At 33.4% G+C, this 20,812-nt stretch overlaps 1 protein-coding gene across 1 annotated transcript in view; it reads right to left on the bottom strand.

Moving 5' to 3' along the window:
* Positions 1–9,786, bottom strand: part of LOC145671826 (venom allergen 5-like) — a 41,547-nt gene extending 31,761 nt beyond the window's left edge. Inside the window, exons 1-2 of the mRNA XM_081741054.1 lie at positions 9,681–9,786; positions 58–171 (exon numbers count right to left, since the gene is read on the bottom strand). Coding sequence (XP_081597180.1) covers positions 58–171 — 114 coding nt within the window. The 5' untranslated portion in view covers positions 9,681–9,786. The remainder of the gene's footprint in view (positions 1–57; positions 172–9,680) is intronic.
* Positions 9,787–20,812: the final 11,026 nt, after the last annotated feature.

Below are 20,812 nucleotides of genomic sequence, written 5' to 3'. Positions count from 1 at the left end.
GTATCATTTCAATCTTTATACATTAATTGACCTGTTTGAGTTACCAAGGATCCTTACCTGATATTTACACATTGTGTGTTCATTGTTACCACATTTGATTTGGCAATAATCATCTGCACCTTTCGCATTGGAGTTCAAAGCAACAAGAGTCACCAGTAGAATGAAATACATCTGAAAAATCAAAGAAAGATAATATGTAAAAACATTTTTTTTTTTATTTATAATGAAGTGTAAAGAATGTCCACTGGGAAGGATAATGACAAGGTTCTTTGAAGATGTTTATCCTTCATTACAATTTCGTTTTAGTCTCACAGTACTAGTCATGCTTTTCGAAACCAGAAGCTGTAGTCTTGCGTTTCGACAGTTGGAGTTGACTCTTGCGTGTTTAACAAACGCCCTAAAAATACTAATACGCTATCAGTATTTAAGCTACCTTATTTTGATAACTTCATTTAAATTTTCTGAGGAAAAAAGCTAAGTGTATACACTAGGCAATTTGCAGAATATATCTGACCAATTTCTTTATGAAGATATTTTCTAATTAATATATCATATATCTGAAACATTTTTTTTCTGTGAGTGTCTGTGGTTCCTGAGCTAGCAGTCATGAAATTTGGAATTTTGACTCAGTCTCTAACAAATTACCTAGAGCACTATGTTTCAACGTTTCAGATTCTCTCCAACATTTTTTTCATGCATAAATACCAATGAAATTATGCTAAATTTTTTTCCCGATCTTTGGATGAGAAATGGGCCGGGGAGAAGTATTAAAAATGTGAATTTTGCTTCAATTTCACTTTTTAGCGCTCAGCATCATGGAATTAAATTAGCATAAGTTCCTTATTTTTGAAGTTATTGTGCTCACCGAGGTGTCAAATGAAAGCTTACGTTTAGCTCTTTCCGCAGACGTTGTTAAATATTAATGGACATACAAAGCACATTTTAGGTTTTTTATTTTTACAAATTGTGCCATTGCTCTAAAGTCAATTACTACGAAACTTTTCAAAATGTTTTTTCTACATTGATCTTAATACGTACACGGTATGGTTAAAAAGTAAAGTGGGTGTTTTTTTTGTATTTTTGTAAATATTATTTTTTTATATTTTATATGTATGGAAATATATAGTTTTAAGTTTTATTACAAATTATGTCATTGCTCGTAAGTTTCATCTATGAAAATTTTGAAACCATTTTAATGCAATCATTTTAGCACATACATGATATGGTTAAAAAAATAAAAAGGATGCTTTTGGTATTGTTATAATTATTTTTTGATATTTTAGATGTATGGAAATATACAGTTTTACGTTTTGTTACAAATTGTGTCATTGCTCATAAATTACAAGCGTGAAACTCTTGAAACCTTTTTATAGGATCATTTTAGCACGTACATTATATGGTTAAAAAATAAAAAGGGTGTTTTGGTACTTTTGTAATTATTATTTTTGTACGTCAGAGTGCAATTCATGAATTGCTCTGAGACTTCTATATTCTACTGGCCAGAAAAAGAAGACATTTGTTGGATTTTTTTTGAAAATATCATCTGGGAAGTTCCTGTTCCATCTTTTACAAGCCAATCAATCTGGACTTACGCAACTGAATGAAAAATTAAAAGAACACATCATATCATCAATGAAAAGAATGAGCTGTGAAATATAGCACACAATATTTTGTATGCAAATCTATTCAACTCTAAGAAGTATTACTGATATGTATGTTTAATTTTTTCATCTATGTAAATTAGTCTATTATTTCTTATTTCTGTTGATAGGTTTTGTAATAATCACTCAACCCCTTACATTGGTAGGCATATGTTTTCCATTCACAAAACCACAAGATTATTACAAAAACAAAGGTATCCCTTTTTGTTATTTAATTACACCTAGTAAATGCAAATTAATCCTATAAAAAGTTACAAAAAATTGATAGTTGTAAGCGATGGTACAATTGAAAAAAAAGTTGGAAATCATAGTTAAATTACAAAAATATAATACTATGGTAATAGCAAAAGTACATATTACACCAGTTCTATTTTTATGCATACCTAATATTTACTAGGATGATAATTTGAAAAAGTTTTAAAGTGTGACAGTTGTCACTTCAGAGTAGGGTTTGCTAAAATTTTCCGGAACCGGAAATTGCACTTTCCGGAATTTTTCCGAATTCCAGATTTTTCGGAAAACGGAATCTTCCCGAACTCAGAAATTTTTCCTCTTTTACTTTTCGGAATCCGAAAAGTAAAAATTCCGGAATCGGCCATCACTACTTCAGAGGAAAGGCATAATCTGTCAACAACAGTAAAACTGTATATTTCTATACATTTAAAACACAAATAGTAATAATAATAATAATTGCAAAAAATACCAAAAGCATCCTTTTTTATTTTTAACTATATCATGTATGTGATAAAATGATTCTGTAAAAAGAAGCTTCAAAAATGCCATAGTTGTAACTTATGAGCAATGACACAATTTGTAACAAAACTTAAGATTGTATATTTCCGTACATGTAAAATTAAAAAAAAAGTTAAAAAATACCAAAAGCACCCTTTTTATTTTTTAACCATATTATTTGTGTGCAAAGATAAATCTATTTAAAAAGTTTCAAAAGTTTCATAGTTGTAACTTACGAGCAATGAAACAATTTGTAACAAAACATAAAACTGTAAATTTCTCACCGGCCCAGTTCTCATCCAAAAAATCGAATAAAAAAATATTTAGCATAATTTCAAATAATATGCAAATTTGCTAACAATATAAATAATTTCAAATGTCATAAAACACTTTGCCCCTTTGGCACAGGCCTGAGTTGACTTAGGGATCTGTTTTTTTTCTGAAAATACTTTGTTATATCCATAATATGTGTGCAAAATTTCAATCTTGTGTCATCAAAACAAAGGGAGGGAAAATTGTTGAAAGTCTGAATTTAGGCTCTCTCTTTACATATACACAAATACATATGTACATTTGATAAAAATTTACTGTGTCATTATTATTTGACTTAGAGTCATAGTTGAAACGTTATTTTCTTTAGTATAACAAGTCCTTTCGAACGATATCACTCGCTTGTACGTATCTTTTACTTGAACTGCAAAAATCGGGAAAACCGGATTTTTCTGAAAAAAATCATTCCTTCGGAACACTTGCGCCCATCGTGCCCCGACCCAGATTGACTTGAGTATCTCAAAAACTTTTATAAATACTTGAAGGATCACACAATCCGTATGCAAAATTTCAATCTGATATCTTGAAAACTAAAGAAGAGAAAAAGTTTTGAAATTTGCCTTAAGAAAAAATTAAAATGTCACGAACCCCCGCCCCCACTTGGCGCCGCCAAGTTAACCACCCGGTTCCAAAATGCATCTGGAGTGTTCTTTGGTCCATCTTTGACGTGACCAATGAAAAACCCCAGCTTAAATACCTATTATAGAACGTAAATAAACTGTCAAAGACGATACTACGCCATGGTAACAAAAGTTACCAAAAATCCTATAAAGGTTAAAGATACACTCTCCTTCGAGCTATATGAATCTGAATTGCTAATAATAAAGTAATATCATTATCTCTAACCATCTCCCATTTTCTTTTTCTAAACGGCGTGACAAACATCTTGGCATTTGAAGGCGGCGCTCCAAGTTCCCTTTAAATGCTGCTAGCAAATAAGTGGTCAGCGGTATTGCCACGTTTATTTTGTACACATCCACGTCTATCCCCTGTCCCCTGATCGCGCTGTAGTTTGTCTTCTTAGCCATAGCCACACTCCTTTACCACTTGACAACGTCGCGCCAGAGCTTACGTTTTATTCGTTTAGCTGAAATGCCAAGATGTTTGTCACAGGCTTTAGTTCGACACGCACTTAAATAAAATTTATTCCGTTACGTTAAAATACCTAGGTATTATGAATACTTTCTTTGACTCTTTCCCGAAAGCCCATGTGCTTGGGATTAACATCAGTCGAAAATGTGCGCTCAATTTAGTCTCGTAAAGTCGCAAATATTACTCTTGTCCACCATAAACCAAATAATATGATCCTTGACATCTTTCGTGGTACTTTTTTCTAGAAAATTAATGCATGCTTTCCGAGGCTTCCCAATCACTTTGACTACTTTTATTTGAGGTCAATCAAAAAAGAGAGTAAACCTCTTCCCCACTTTCTAACCAGAGCTTTATAACATGCTCCGCAGTTTTGGAATAACATCCTCTGCTGCGAGTGCCGTATCTGTGGTTATATCTCCTATGCGTCAAAGAGAGCAAGGGAAAGGTTTTGGTATGAAAATTCAGGCAAATGGACAATTGCACTGATGTGAGCCTAAAAAGAAAAGGAATTAGAGTAGAATGGACAATTTTAGCCTCAGAAAAAGAGAGGTGGGCGAGTATCAAAGTCCATGCAAGTGGCCGATTGGACAGATGACAACCTGAGCCAGAAAACCATAAATGGCTTTCCAGTTAAATATTACACCTTTTACTTTCCGATATATATTGATAGGTTATAACATGCCACTTTTATTCAGAGTCTGATGAAGTATGCTAAGTTGCCGAAACTGTGAAACTTTGTTTTGATAAAAAAAAAAAGTGCTCTATTGTATTGAAGTATTAGCTTGAGAAAGTATTAGCTATTCGTGAAGAAAAATTCTATACCTTTTGTAAAGAAAAATACTACAATTCTGTTAAAATTTGTATTCTTTCCTGCGAATTGCGAATCTCTCGACTGTTGTCAATTGAATATTAGGGCCATGTTGTCATCTATTTTATATAATAGTGTATATTCATGAATATTTATTAGAAAAATAGCGTTTAATTGATAATTGAGTGTGTTTCGTTGTAGATTTGATTTCTCCTTTAGTTTTGGGGACCGCGGTGGCTCAATGGTAGAGCGTTCACTTCTAATGCACGGGGTCCCTGGTTCGATCCCAGCTCGCGCCAAGTGAGCTTTGTGGTTGACAAACACCGTGTGTGTGGAGTTTTCACGGGGTTCTGCCGTTTCATCTCACCTTCTTCATTCCACCATTTCACTGATTTCTCATCATCACCGTCTCCTTTAGCCAAGCTGGCATAACCATGGGACGTAAAACTTAACCCTTTTAAATTTCGGCTTTTTAGAGGCAAATTATAGGCTTTCAGTCAAGCGGCTACAGTATAATCAATATTTGTCGTAGGATCAAGGTTTATACCTCTGTTTCCTCACAATAATCCAATCTTTCAAATGGTACCATTTACATTTCCCTATGATGTCCCTGAGGTGGGAGATTTAGAGAGAAATCGGGATTTTTTGTCTGAATTTTTTAAAAATTTTGAGCTCCTCTAGACCCCAAGATTTAACGCAGAGACCTAAAAATCACCTGAAAAATAGTGAGGGCGTACTAAATATATATACAAAATTTCAACCTTTTATCTTGAATAGTAAAGGGGAGGGATATTTATCAGTAACTCCCACAATGTCCCAGATTACCTCAAAAGACCCTGATCTCGGGTACAAAATTTCCTGAGTATAGGATCATGGTTTGCCCATCATTCACATCAGAATATAACTGACTTTCAAACGGTACCACTCACATGTCTTTATCATGTATTTGTGGTGGGAAAATGGGGAAGAAAATGATTTTTTTGGGTTAAAATGCAACTTTCTTAAATTTTTGCCCTTCTGGATCCCTGCTTTGTTAACGCTGATATCTGAAAAAGTCTCATAAATACTACTCGGTATAGTGAATGTTAGGGGAAAAAATTCGATCTTCTAGGCACAAAAGTAAGCCCGCTAAAAATATATATCCCACAATACCCCAGATTCCGTATAAAACAAAATCTCAGCTAAAAATTTCCTGAGACACTCCTGTTTATTCTAGGATCATGGTTCGTACATCATTCTCTTTCGAATAGAGCTGCCTTTCTAACGTTATTATTCATATGTCTCCATCATGTATTTGAGGTGGGATAATAGGGACGAAAAATATCTTGTGGTTAAAATATCCCTTTCTAAACTTTTTGCCCCTGTGTTAACGCAAAGATCTGAAAAAAATCTGATAAATATTGCTCGATAGAGTGAATGCTCGTACAAAATTTCAATCTTCTAGGTACAAAAGTAAGCCCGTCAAAAAATAACAAAAAATTGGATTAACAAAAAATATCTTTTTAAAGTTATGACGTCATTACCTCCCATGTCTCAATGCAGAAAGGCATAAATCCATATGGAACATGTTCTACAATGCCTCTAGACTTGAAAAAGCAAAAAAGAATCAAAGTAAAAAGCTTTATTTGTTCTTTTTTAATCGCATAATGAAGACACTACTTCAGTACGTAAAAGTACGCACTACAACTCCAAAGGGTTAAAGATTTCATTCTATTTTTCCGAGGGGTTAAATAAAATTCCTTGAGGGGGACGACCGCTTGCTTCAACAATGTACAACATCATTAGTTTCAAATTATCACTCGCTACACCTAGTGGGCAGTAAAACTCTTTCTTATACGGGGTCCTGGATTCGGATCTCGCTGGAAAAGCATATCTAAACTTTAATGTTTATTTGGATTCTTCCTGAAATAATGTGTCCAGGCCTTAGTGTTGAAAAGAACGCTTCAACAAACAAATTTATAATGATAGTTTCATATAATATTTTTATAGTTTCAGCTATAAAAATTCAGTGTTTACGTTTATGTTATGTATTTATAATAAAATTTAGCTGAAATCAATGACGGATTATCTTTTTCGCAGAATTAAGAAATTAATTACCAATCTTTTTCTTTCTAATTAATTGCTGAAAATGTTTTCCACATTATATTATGTTTCTCTTCTATATTACAGGAAAAGGCGCATACAATCGTTATCATTAGAATTTCAGATGAATAAGTCATTTGAATATTACTACCTCAAACTGAAACCTAACACATTAAATAATTGAAAATTAACGTGTTCAGACTTGAACTTCAGAAATTTCTTTAAACTATACTATTATTTTGAGCAGAAACATTTAATATGTATGTAATAATAATAATAATAATAATAATAATAGGGTGGGTGCGCCATATATGGAATACGTTCCTAATATGAAATACCAGATTATTTTGTCTGCTATGTTCTGCCACTGAGTGGACTGTACGTAAACTTGTACGTCGTGGTGCCCTTAGTCTGCGCATGAGTGGTTTGCTGCCGAACGATAACAAGCCATTTTCTTTTGTTGCAGAATATTTTTCTGAAGAACTTGAGTTTTTTTAACGTATCTTTCCAGAGTGCTGAATGTACGCAAAGAGTTATGTATTATTGTAGAGTTTGTGATATTTAGATTACATATACAGTGTACCATAAAGGCATAAAGATTCAGTACACAGAGAATCACGTAAGCGTGTGTAGGAAGAGAACTATCCAAAATGGCGATTTTCCCAATATGGAATACTAGCAGGATCCTAATTTGGAATATTCCTAATTGTAATAACTACTACTACTACTCTCAAAGGAAGAAAGAAAGAAATTTATTAGCTTAAGGAAAGGAACAAAGGAAATGTTCGGACCTCGAACTCCGAGATCATATCGGCCTTTAAATTAAATCTATGAATTGGAAAGGACTCGACCCTGGCCTAAGAAAAAAGTATCATCCCAGCATACGCCTAATGATACTGAGGAAAAGCAGGGAAAACCTCACCAAAGGCCGGTGCCAGGATAGGCGGTCTGAGCAGGGATCGTGCCCATCCTCGAATTATCCAAATATCACATTGTAGACAAATGAGCATGTTTTGTTCTAGTATTCCATTTTAAGAACAGGTAGTGTTCCATATTAGGAGCGGGGTGTGCGTAATATGGAAAATTGAGTTTTTTCAATTTTGTAATATTGTAAAAAAAACATTAATGAGGAACAAACTTTCATACTTGTATTTTGATTTGCAAAGGTACCACAAGTAGTATGATATATAATATTTTTATTCTGGAATACGCATTTCTGAGAAATAAAGAAGAAACAAAAAGTATTCCATATTCGGTACCTTTACCCTAATATAAAAACTTTCAAGGTGTAAGTGAACTAACTTCAATTTAATGTATATTCAAAGTATATTTAATTAATAATAATTTAGCATAATATTAAACTAGTTGTATTAACATATTTATGCTTACAATCTAAAGCAATTTGTGTCATATACTAATTGAAGAACCCATTCGTAATACCTTAACAAATATAGTTAGTAAAATAGTTTTGGAGAGCGTCCAATCCTCATAACCTTCGTTTTGGTTATATGGGTGGTATACACGCTTTTGTCCCATATTTTATTCCGTGGGAACTCATGATCTACAGACCCTACTCGGTGCTGAATATATGCTAAATCCCAATCCTACCCACTAATCAAAGTATACCTCACTAATTTCCATGGTAATTCAGGAAGAATCAGATTTATCATCCTTACATAAGTTAACCTGAAATCAGGACTCTCTTTTTGAGTTCACGAGTAATTAATATTTTAACACATTAGAACATATTGTTTTGGTTGATTTCGTGGCAATCTTGTGATAAAGTTATTAAGAGCTCATCGTTGGTGTAGTGACTAGCACGTTGTTTCGGGAATAATTTCCATGGTATTGATTACACTATTTGTTAGATTCAAGTGTAACCCCCTCAGGATCATTTCTGATTATTTTAAGACGCAAATAACGTTAGTGTTTGGTTATTTTAGTAAGAACATAGCCCAAAGTAAGTAAGAGAAACGAAAATCTATCATTTCATTTCTTGAACAATTGAATAGCTGGGAAATGTGTGTCCACAAATACTTTTTTTGTGTCATGTATACCGAAGTGGTAATAAACTGAGCGAACATCCAATGTTTACACCTCCTCTACATGGATTGGCATACAACTCTCCCATTGTGATTATGGTTAAATTTGTGATCTAATTATTACTTTAATTTTTTACCTTTCTGTATTTATTATTATTATTATTATTGTTATTATTATTATTATTATTATTATTATTATTATTATTATTATTATTATTATTATTATTATTATTATTATTATTATTATTATTATTATTATTTCTGGTGGTATTTGACAAGTTGATAATCTAATGGAATGACAATCTCGTCACTTTTACATTCAAATCTAACCAGTATATGAGGCATTTGTTCAATTGGTAGCAATTCTCGATACATGTTACGGTATGAAACAAGTCTTGTCAATAGTTTCCATAGAACAACAAATTACTCTGGTTGAACTAGAAAACCATAGTGAATCCCGTACATCCTGTGGAAGTGTGAGAAATGAACTTTAAGTCTCTACATAATGTAGCCTCACTCTTTAAAGGTAACAGTAAGCTTGACCCAAGAAAACCTATCTCATGACTTGAATCCTCACCGCATTTTCCAAATTAACAACATATCATTACTTCCATGTAACATGTATTGGTAGATGCAAGTGAATTACTAGTAATAATTTTCTAATGACGATATTTAAACGAGAATATGATAACTGTCCTTTGAAACTTCACATATCACATACTAAAGATTTGGTTTAAATCCGATTCACAAAGTGTGATGGTATACTATGTAGAGTTGGCCTTACAGGGGACCACAAAGCTGTTGAAAAGTTTGATTAGAGTTAGCCCAAAGACAAGTAAAGCTGAACACTCATCTATATTGAAAATTCATATTACTATGTATTATTACACATATTAAACATTCAGACCATTATTACATTTTAGATACACTTACTTTAGTTTCGTGCCAATTTCTTGCAATGGTTAAACAAATGTGAATTCTCACATTATATATGAGAAAACATTGACAAAGCTATCAATTTAACGAATGCTATTCCCATGCAGTCTATAATGATAATATACATTTCGCATTCAAGTTGTTGATTAGTACCTCTGAAAGGTTTACTCAGGTGTTAAAATACGATGATTTATTCCGATATTCACAGATGTTAAATTACTGACATTGATTAATAGATCTTCACAGCTTTATACATCTATCTTTCTTTACACTTGCACGTGGATTATTATGTACACATTCACCTTATTAATCAATGAAGTACAATTCTAAGTATTCACGAAAAAGAGTATGTTTTATTTAGGTAAGTTGATTTATGGATATACTCTTCGTAGCATTAGTCATACATTTTAATGATTTGTTACAGAAATTACAACAACTTCGATTAGAATGATTCACAATCAATGAAATAATAATAATAATAATAGCATACAATCTTTAAAGAAACTGACCTCTTCATTTGAAATGTGTTTAAGCTATACTGCTATGCATAAATATGAAAAGTTCTTTAAGACTATCTAAAGTCATTATATATATATATATATATATATATATATATATATATATATATATATATATATATATATATATATATGTGTGTGTGTGTGTGTGTGTGTGTGTGTGTGTGGCCCATTTTAATTTTTCACGGAAATATCTCGGAAACGGTTGAATATAAATGAACTCAACCCAAATAGGAAACACTAAGTTGTACACCAAATGGTAATGTTACAGTGCATCCCAGGCCCGCTCTTCATGAGGGAGCGGGGTAAAACTTTAAAATTTTAAATGGAAATATTGGACAAGTGATACCAAGTGCATTAGATCTTTAAAAATTAAAATGCGTTGTGGCAAAAGATTTTTCATGACGGTCGCCATATTCAAGATGGCCGCCAAAAAATATTTCATGTATCAGATAAAACGTCCAGTACTAACGGATAATGTGAAAACTGTTGGAGATAAATGAATAGTCAAAAAGTGAAACAGAAAAATGTCATGAGGTACGTCGAATAATGTTCTCGCAGTGTTCCCAAGACCGAGTTTTATGGAGGCTCAGGGCCCAACTTAAAAATTTTAAACGGAAATATGGGTCAAGTGATACCTCGTTCGCTAATCTTCAAACACTAAACATCGTTGTGGCAAAAGATTGTTCATATGGGTCACCGTTTTCAAAATGGCCGCCAAGACATGGTGCTTGTATGAGATAAAACGCCCAATACCACTAATATGAAAACAGTTGGAGGTAAATGAACAGAATAAAACTTCTAAATGAAATCACAGAGGATATTTATCGTTGCACAGCTCGAGATTAATGCAAAAGAGGAAGAGATTGTTAATGTATAATTGATATAACGCAAAAGAGAAAATGTGATTCTTAGAGAATTCTTTGCGATCTCCCTCCGTAAGTCGGTGAAGCAAGAATAAATGGTAAAATCTCAAGTAAGAACTCCACTTTTATTTACAATAGGTATGGTTTGTCTGAAACACTCGCGTATACAAGTGACTGGTACTGTAATGAATACAAATGAGATGAAATAAGATGAAATTCAAGTTAAACGTCCATTTGTATTGCAAAGTGTATTTAGTTTAAAAAAAGAAGAAGAAGAAGCAACTGAAATGAGAAGCAAAGGTTTTATTAATACACTTTTGGGACTTGCAAACATTTTCCCGCCCCTTCGCCAATGATAATTTAACGCATGCGTGCAAGATGTTTGGGAGGCATCTGAATCAGTATGTACCGTTTCGTTACTGAGGATTACAACTGAGATTATCCCTTAAAGTTATTCGGAATGTAACTGTGGACAACATCTCAGTAAAGTTAATATTCTATCCCATGACAGAAGACAGAAGGAAAATAATATCATGCAAATGACTGTTGACCAAAACCAATGTTTGTACACATTGTTCTAAAATTACATTGTTCGACAAGTATGTTCGCATTTCAGTTGGATCATTTTTGCATCAAACCATTGCCTGCAAATAAATTGGAAGGCACCATTTAACAATAATTTTACATACTTTATTCCATTACAGATACATTTATTATTATAAACACACATTTCAGATAACTTTCTTTCGTAGATACAATTTGCAAAAGCTAAGGTTCTCAGTTGCAATTTCACCGTTCCTTCCTGCTTCACCCACTTACAAAGGGAGGTTGGAGCGTTAATTTTCTAGGAATTAGATTTCCTCTTTTGCATTATGGCACTTTCACTCTAATATTATTTTCCTCTGTTAAAACATTCTCGAGCCGTGGAATGATAAATAATCTCTGTGATTACCTATTCGGAATTTTTGTTCTGTTCATTCATCTTTAACTGTTTTCATATTAGTGGTACTGGACATTTTATCTGATACAGATAGCATGTTTTGGAGATCATTTTGAAAATTGTGACCCATATCAACAATCTTTTGTAACAGCATTCTATAGTCTTTAAAGGTATTTGGAACGAAGTATCATTAACCACATGTTTCCATTTACAATTTTGAAGTTGAGCCCTGGGTTCCCATGAAGGGTGGTCCTGGGAGCCACCGCGACAATACCAATCAATGTGCCCAATGGCATTTTCTATTTGAGTTTTCGTTCGGTTTATTTATGTTCAACTGTTTTCATATTATTGGTACTGGACGTTTTATCTAATATAGGCAGCATGTCTTGGCGACCATTTGAATATAGTGATCGATACGAAAAATCTTTTACAACAACGCTTTCTAGTTTTTAAAGATCTATGAAACGAGGTATCACTTGCCACATGTTTCCATCTACAATTTTATATTTGATGAAGGGCAGCTCTGAGGGGCACCGTGACAATACCATTTGATTTGCCCCATAACATTTCCCATTTGAATTTTGTTTGATTCATTTATATTCAACCGTTTTTATATTAGTGGTACTGGACAATTAATCTGATACAGGCAAAATATTTTGGCGACTATTTTGAATACGGTAATCTGTATGAAAAATCTTTTGCCACAACGTTTTTTAGTGTTTAATGATCTATTGAACGAGATCCTCTTCCCCCTTGTTTCTATATAAAAGTTTAAAGTTAGGCCCCGGACCAGCATGAAGGGCAGCCTTCATTGGCACCGCAACATCACTATTCAATTTGCCTCATTGTATTTCCCATTTGAGTTTTTGTTTGGTGCAACCGTTTTAGGGATATTTCCATGGAAAGGTTAAAAAGGGCCACTATATATATACAGGATGTCTCACCTAACTTTGCGACCTGAAATATTTCCGAAATGACAAAATATTTTACAAATCTAGTTACAAAGGAATGTACCTATGCCAGGGACCTATAAAATTCTGTAAACAACAATACCCCCAGGGGGTCCATCATATTGTCTCAGGGGCCAACTTGAAAATTTCAAATAAAAACCCGCTATTTTTTATTGGAGATTCCGATTCCGCGATCAAAACTAAATAACTTTTACTTGAAGCACTTATTCGTTATTCTAATAAATGGCACTGAATTAGCAACAAAAAAAGGAATATCATCATAAGCACATTCCCTAACTCAGTGAGCTTAAAATATTTCCGAAATAACAAAAAGTGAGAAACCTAGTTACGTAAGAATGTACACATGTCAGGGGCCTATAGAATTCTGTAAACAACAAGTAGACCCAGGGATCCTATCATAGGGCCCCAAGGGCTGAAAATTTTAAACTGAATTTTCCTATTTTTATGTCAGATTCTGATTCTCAGAAGAAAAATAAGCAACCTTTACTTGAAACACTTTTTCGTTATCCTATTAAATGGCGCTTTAATCGCACAAAAAAAAATATTAATGTATGGACGTTCCCTAAGTGCGCGATCTAAAGTATTTCCGAAATAACAAAAATGTGACAAATCTAGTAACTGAACAATTTACCCATGTCAGGGACCTAAACATTCTGTAAAGAAGTGCCTTCAGGAGTCCCATCATAGGGTCCCGGAAGCCAACTTCAAAGTTTTAAATGAAAAAAAAAAAACTTTTTATTGCAGATTCGAATTCTGTGATCGAAAATAAACAACTTTTACTTGAAGAACATTTTCGTTATTCTACTAGATGGCGCTAAAATAGCAAATAATAATAATAATAATAATAATAATATCATCGCACGGACTTACATCAGCTAAGGCTGATAAACTAAATACCTCGAGACATGCACTTGCAATGTAAGCGAGTGTCCAATCATTTTAAAAGTTCCCTTCTACTAACATAAAATGAAGTTGTCTTCATCTTCCCAAAATTCGAAATAGAAATCCTTTACATTGATGCAAATTCGAATACTGCTACCGAAATACGCAGCTTTTAGTTTAAGTATTATTTCGTTGTCTTCCTAGATAACACATAAATTGCAAAAATAATAATATTTGTACCTGAGATTGATAAAGGAAAAGCCGGTTCAAGAATTGGAAATGCTGTGTGATGTTGGTGCTAAGACTTGCAAACAAATAAGTTGGTACATGTTTGTAATAATAATATTATTTAAGAACTGATATTTTTCTGTTAGCTTGTGGACACTATGAAAGTTAATGAACTCTAGTTCTACGTTGTAACATGAAGTTTCAAATAATAACCGGTTATAGTGTCAAAAGAGAATTAAGTTATTCATTTTTGTCGTGTTTATGTAGATATGTATAAGGCGGTTTGATTTGTATATAGATGATGTTATTTTCCTGAGAGGTAAAATTGAAAGTGAAGACGTAAGGTTAATCGGTGGATCTATTAAAGTTTAAAAAAAAACATCATTTTGTTGTTATGGTTATGTAGATATGCATAATTTCGATTTGATTGCAAATAATTCCATCTGAGAAATGAAAGTAAATATGAACATGTAAAGTTGATAAGTAGATCTAAGAGAGTAAATGTGTTCTTATAAATTTAGTGGAGGAAATAACATTTGACTAGAAGACATATGTGTCACCCCTATGTCGTCTTCTGTAAATACTTATGGTTGGTTGTAAATTACGGTTCAGTAACGTAGAAGTCATTAGATATTGGTGGCAGTAAGCATTGTTACATAGAACCTCTGAACACTCAAGCTCTATTTCAACTGGTTTATATTAGAGCTGTCAAAGTAAAGTTCTAACGCTCTCTATGATACGAGGATAGGGCAATCACCAAAGGTCATGTGTTGCAAATTATGGGGGTACTATATAACGAAAAAAAGTCGCGTTCCACACAATCGCATTTAAAATCTACTGTCGAGTGCATCGGAAGACGCGTCAAGAAAACATTAACTATAAAGGATTGTAACATTCCTAGTAACGAAATCGGCTACAAACAGATTGATGTTACAGTTATTTTATATTATTTATTTATTTATTTATTTTATTTTATTTTATTTTATTTTATTTTATTTTTGAATATACTCAACTTAGCATTCATAAAGCTGCTGAACAATATGACATTAGTCACATGTCTGCGAGAAGAATCTTGAAGAAAATGAAGTTCATCTGATGCACCTGCTGAATGAAAATGTCTTTGATCATCGAGTAGAATTTTGTGAAGATATAATGAAAGAAATCAATGATGATCCTACTTTTCTAACCAGCATTGTGTTCTCTGATCAAGGAACTTTCCACCTAACCGGTTACATTAACAGACGTAATTGCTGATTTTCATTTGACAGCAATCTCATTGGTCCTTTCAAACACACTCTACATCATGAAAAGATTAATATCTGGACAGCAGTGCTAAAATATACAATAATTGGAGCCTTTTTTATTAATAACAATTTGACTTCTGAACTCTGTGAGGAGATGTTTCGAAACCAAGTAGTTCCAGCAATTTGAGACACTACAGAAGGCGATTTTGCCACAGGTGGTTTCGGCAAGATGTCCAGGACTATGGTGTAAATATGCGGCAATTTCTTGATACGGAATTTCCTAAATAACGGATTGGCAGAAGAGGTAAGATTGGGTGGCCTACTCGGTTTCTGTTCCCTTGATTTATCGCCACTAGACTACTTTTTCTGGGTTTATCTAAAAAAAACAACAACAAAGAAAAAAAAAAACGAGTACATCAAATAATGCCAACCACTTCGGATAATCTTCGTCAAAGAGTTATTGATGAAGTAGCACTTATTAAACTGGACTTCATCAGGAATGCATTATTTGTGTTTTACCATCGAATTGCTCACTGCAAGACCAAGAATGGTGTGCAGTTTGAGCACATGTTGTGAAACACCAGTTACAGTTTGCTCATCTGTCAATTTTAGACAACCAGGTCGTGAAAGGCAAGGGGACTCATGATAATCAAGTTCTTCGAAAGAAAACGTGAAGACACTACGTGGCTGGTAAAGTTGATGTGTAGTGACGCATTCCGTTACCATGGTAACAGTAAATTTAGATAGCAGGAAACGAAGAGAGGACAACGTTTTTCTTATTCTCTGCTTTCTTGTGGAATGGAATTTTCAACGCAGTTAGGGTTATGTTGAATCCAAGTGTATCAGTCACATCTCCCAAACAATTCAACTGAACTTTGAGAACACATTTAAGATCCAGGATTTCCTGACTCTGAGATGTCAAAGACAATTCGTGCCAAGAATTCGACTATCAAACTGATGTATGTTGAATTACGAACGGCACTAATCTTGAGCAATTTTGACAAGGAATAGAAAACGAATGTGTTTATAAACAAAAAATAATTTTGAGTTTTCTCTCATTTAACATAAGATGCATGTCATTGTGACTAAACAAACGTGAGTTATAAACCTTTGTAGTAGGGAATATCATTTACAATAGCCCTGTATATCAATTATGCTTCTTTACGCTTTATCCAGGTTTCGTAAATCTCCTTTGTCATTTGTGCTTTCACGTACTGGTGCGAAATAATGATTTTACTTAATCTGTTCTTGGCACATGATATTTAACAAACATATTGGTCTACTTGAACTTTACAATTCTACGGAAGATGTTTCTTGTTCCAAAACACAAAACGCTTTCCTTTCCATAGCGTAATGGTCGCATTGAAATGTAAATGAAAGTAATTTTGTTTCATCCTAAGCCTTTTTAAAATGTTGGTCCAGTATTTCGTGTTTTTTAATTGCACATGTATTTCTCGAAATATTTAGTTCATTATCAATTCCAGGTAGTGTACGATGATATTTCTTTTTTTGTGATTACAGCGCCATCTAGGCGGGTAACAAAAAGTACTTCAAGTAAAATTTACGTATTTTCGATCACAAAAATCGAATATGTAACACAAATAGGGAATTTCCATTTAAAACTTTCAAGTTATCTCCTGGAGCCCTATGATGGGACTCCTGCGGCACTAGATGCTTACACAATTTTACCCGTGACATGCGTACATTCTTACGTAACAAGATTTGCCACATTTTTTACTTCCTAAATATTTAAGGTCGCAATGTTAGATATGTACGTACGATGAAACTTTTTTGCGATTACTGCTCTCTATTAGAATAACGATAAAGTACTTCAAGTAAGAGTTGCTTAGTTTTGTTCGCAGAATGAGAGTCTGCAATAAAAATAGGGGTATTCAATTTGACAATTCCAAGTTGGCCCCTGCCCTAAAGGAGTTTGTTCTTTACTGAATTTTATATTCCTCTGACATGTGTAAACTCTTAGGTAACTAGATTTGTCAAACTTTTTGCTATTTCGGAAATATTTGAGGTCACAAAGTTAGGGACCGTATGTACATTATTATTTTTTTGCGATTACAGCGCCATTTATTAAAATAACGAAAAAGTACTAGAAGTAAAAGTTGCTTAGTTTTGATCATAGAATCAGAATCTGCAATAAAAATAGGAAATTTCCATTAGAAATTTTCAAGTTGGCCATTGGACGCACTTGTTGTTTTCCCTGGCGGCACTTGTTTACAGAATTTCATAGGCCCTGACATGGGTACATTCTTATGTAACTAGACTTGTCACATTTTCTGTTATTTCGAAAATATGTAAGGTCGTAAAGTTAGGGAGGCACGTACGATGATATTTTTGCGATTAAAGCGCTATCTATTAGAATAACGAGAGCATGCTTCCAGTAAAAGTTGCTTAATTTTGATCGGGGAATCATAATCAGCAATAAAAATAGGGTGTTTCCATTTGAAATGTTCAAATTGACCACTGGGGCTCTATGACGGGATTCTTAGGGACGCTTGTTGTTTACATATATTTTTTTTTTTGAAACCTGGCATGGGTACATTCCTGCGTAATTACGTTTGTCAATTTTTTTTGTCATGTCGCAAATATTTTAGATCGCAAAGTTAGCACCCAATGTATAAATATCACGCGTTTTAATAATTACACCCACAAACCACAGAGCATTATTCTACGAGTCAAAATAAATCATATATATATATATATATATATATATATATATATATATATATATATATATATATATATATATATATATATACTTTTCGGGTCATCGCCTGGAGACGCGAATTGCACTATGTGGCAACGTCGCAGGTAAAGAACCGCAGATCTATCACTCCGTCATATAATTAAGTCGATTCTTGCCAAATGACAAAATCAATAGACGTTTACATTAGCACCACTTATTACCTTAACAATCAATGTAACTGTTTGATGGATCTGCAGATCAATGCTATTGGTTCCAAGCTAATATGCGATATATAGCGGCTGAAAGAGGTCCTGGAGGGCATTGCATCACGTAACATTTTCGCCTTATTTTGACCTGAAGAATAGTTCCCTGTGGTTCGTAGGCGCCATTTTTAGAACGCCCGATATATATATATATATATATATATATATATATATATATATATATATATATATATATATATATATAAATATATATATATATATATATATATATATATATATATATATATTTATATATATATATATATATATGGGGCCACGGTTGCTCAGTGGTAGAGCGTTCACCTCTGGTGTTTGGAGTCCCAGCCCCCGCCTAGTGAATTTTGTGGTGGACAAACACCGTGTGCATGGGTTTTCTCGGGGTTTTCCAATTTCCTCCCATTTTTTTCATTCCACCACTTTATTCATTACTCATCATCACCGTCTCTTTTAGCCTAACCGGCATAAGCGTGTAACGTAAAACTCAAAGATTTAATTTCATTTTTATAAGCAAAAAGAGTTCTATGAACATATAGTGAATGCGGGCTTCGTTTGGACGCGAGAGGCATCTCAAATGTCACCTTAGGTGGTAGTTTGCAATATCACAAGAACGGAGAGAAATAGAAATGTCGGGTCGAAAGCTATCAAGGGAAATCTCATCCGAAGAATCCAATTATGCATAAGTGATGGCGAAAGAGGGCGGGGACTGAAATGTGGAGAAAAGTGAACAATTTACATTGACAAAGTGTAGGAATGGATGTTATATGGAACATGTAGCAACAAATGTTAGTGAACAAAGGCAATAATGGCTACGCTGTAGGAACACTATGGGTGGCGGAATGTAGGAATACAGTATCTTTCTAACGGAGAGTAAAATAATGTCAGGTCAAAAGATACCAAAGGAAACCCCATCCAAAGAACTCAATTATGCACACGTACTGCGGAGCAGTTGCAGAGCATGGGAGCTACAAAGAAACTGTAATGTTATTAATAAGTACTATCAACCATGATAACAAACAACTATCTGTATTATTAAAATGAAAGAGACTATTTATGTGACTTTTAATCTCTTGTACCACTTTACCGATCTCGATCAAATTTCCAACAAAGAAGAGGCTTAGACGTGGAATACTTTTGTCATATCACTTTTACGGTGAAAATAATTATTTGGGAGGAAAAGAAACATCAAATCTAATTTCATGTAAGTTTATTACTGTGTTTCTAATAAAATCATTCATTTGATCATACCTCGTAAAATTCACAGTTGTATGTTGTTGATAGTCCGGAACACAATGGTGCTGATAATGGAGTTACTTTAATAAATTTGCTCCAAATTATGTACCTTTTTATTCCCGTTAAACTCATGTTAAAGGATTAAAAGTTGTATGTAGACTGACAACCAGCATGTACTGTAACAACGAATGTCTGCGATATTTTAATTTCAGAACCACAATTTAGCAAATAATCTTTTGTTTGCTTTCTGAATACAACACAAAAATTTGTTTTCATGATAATTATTTTATTTATGTTATAATATTAGTTCTACAAGTAGTCCGATCTTCGACTACGTCACTTCCTCGCAAGTTAAGTGAGAAGCATTTAAACAATACAATAAACGTTAAAAACAAGTAGGCCAGTCGATAAAGGGTCGAATAAGGAAAAAATGGTGGAAAGCTGGAACAAATTTTCTTTTCTTTAGAAAAGTGTCAGTAACAACATATTAAGTTTGCACCCATCTACCATCCCTGATTTGGCCGCCATCTTGGCAAAATGGCGCCAAAAATTAGTTTTTTGTAAATATTTCGCATTGAGTGCATTTTAGAGCAAAACACGTTATTACAAAAGATAATCTATATTAAATTCTCTACAGGAAATGTTCTCATCAGTTTTTCTCTAGAATGTACCGTTTAGATGCTATTGACATCGCTAATTATGCATGTATTTTTCAACATCACTTTGTAGCAGAATCTTGAATTTTCTGAAAATGTTCTGATACCATTTTGTTTTAGGACTTTTTATAAAAGATAAATTAAAATAGTTTTCATTGATTCCAGGTGTGACTAAAGATAAGTAACTAGATCTATTGGATCATCTATGTTCAAGATGTCGTCAGCTAAAAGAAGTTTTATCTGTGAGAGACTTCTCAGTGATGGTGTTGCGTTTATATTAAAAGAAGAGGGATTGAAAACATTAGTAGACTACAGTATTAAAGTGAAAGATGGAAAGAATGCCAACTTAAGGAACGAAAAGTTGTTACTGTTCATGAAAAGTGTAGAAAAGTTTACACAAAAGCAAGAAGTAGCAAAGCTCTGCTATAATGACGTACTTCGCCCCCTACGCCGATAATCCTTAGAGCAGAAGTACTAAGATTTAATTTTCAAAAAGTCTGCCTGTAGATAATGTAGATCAGATTAATTTTTAAAGAAAAAAGATTTTAAAAACTTGTGAGTGAGCTTGAGAGTGTACATCATGTCGAAACCACTCAAGTTATGGAAGCAGCCGACAGAAGAAATGATGAC

Source organism: Thermobia domestica, chromosome 15 (assembly GCF_964235325.1).
Source record: "Thermobia domestica chromosome 15, izTheDome1.hap1.1, whole genome shotgun sequence".
Taxonomy (NCBI): domain Eukaryota; kingdom Metazoa; phylum Arthropoda; class Insecta; order Zygentoma; family Lepismatidae; genus Thermobia; species Thermobia domestica.
This window is presented reverse-complemented; position numbering and strand designations above follow the sequence as displayed.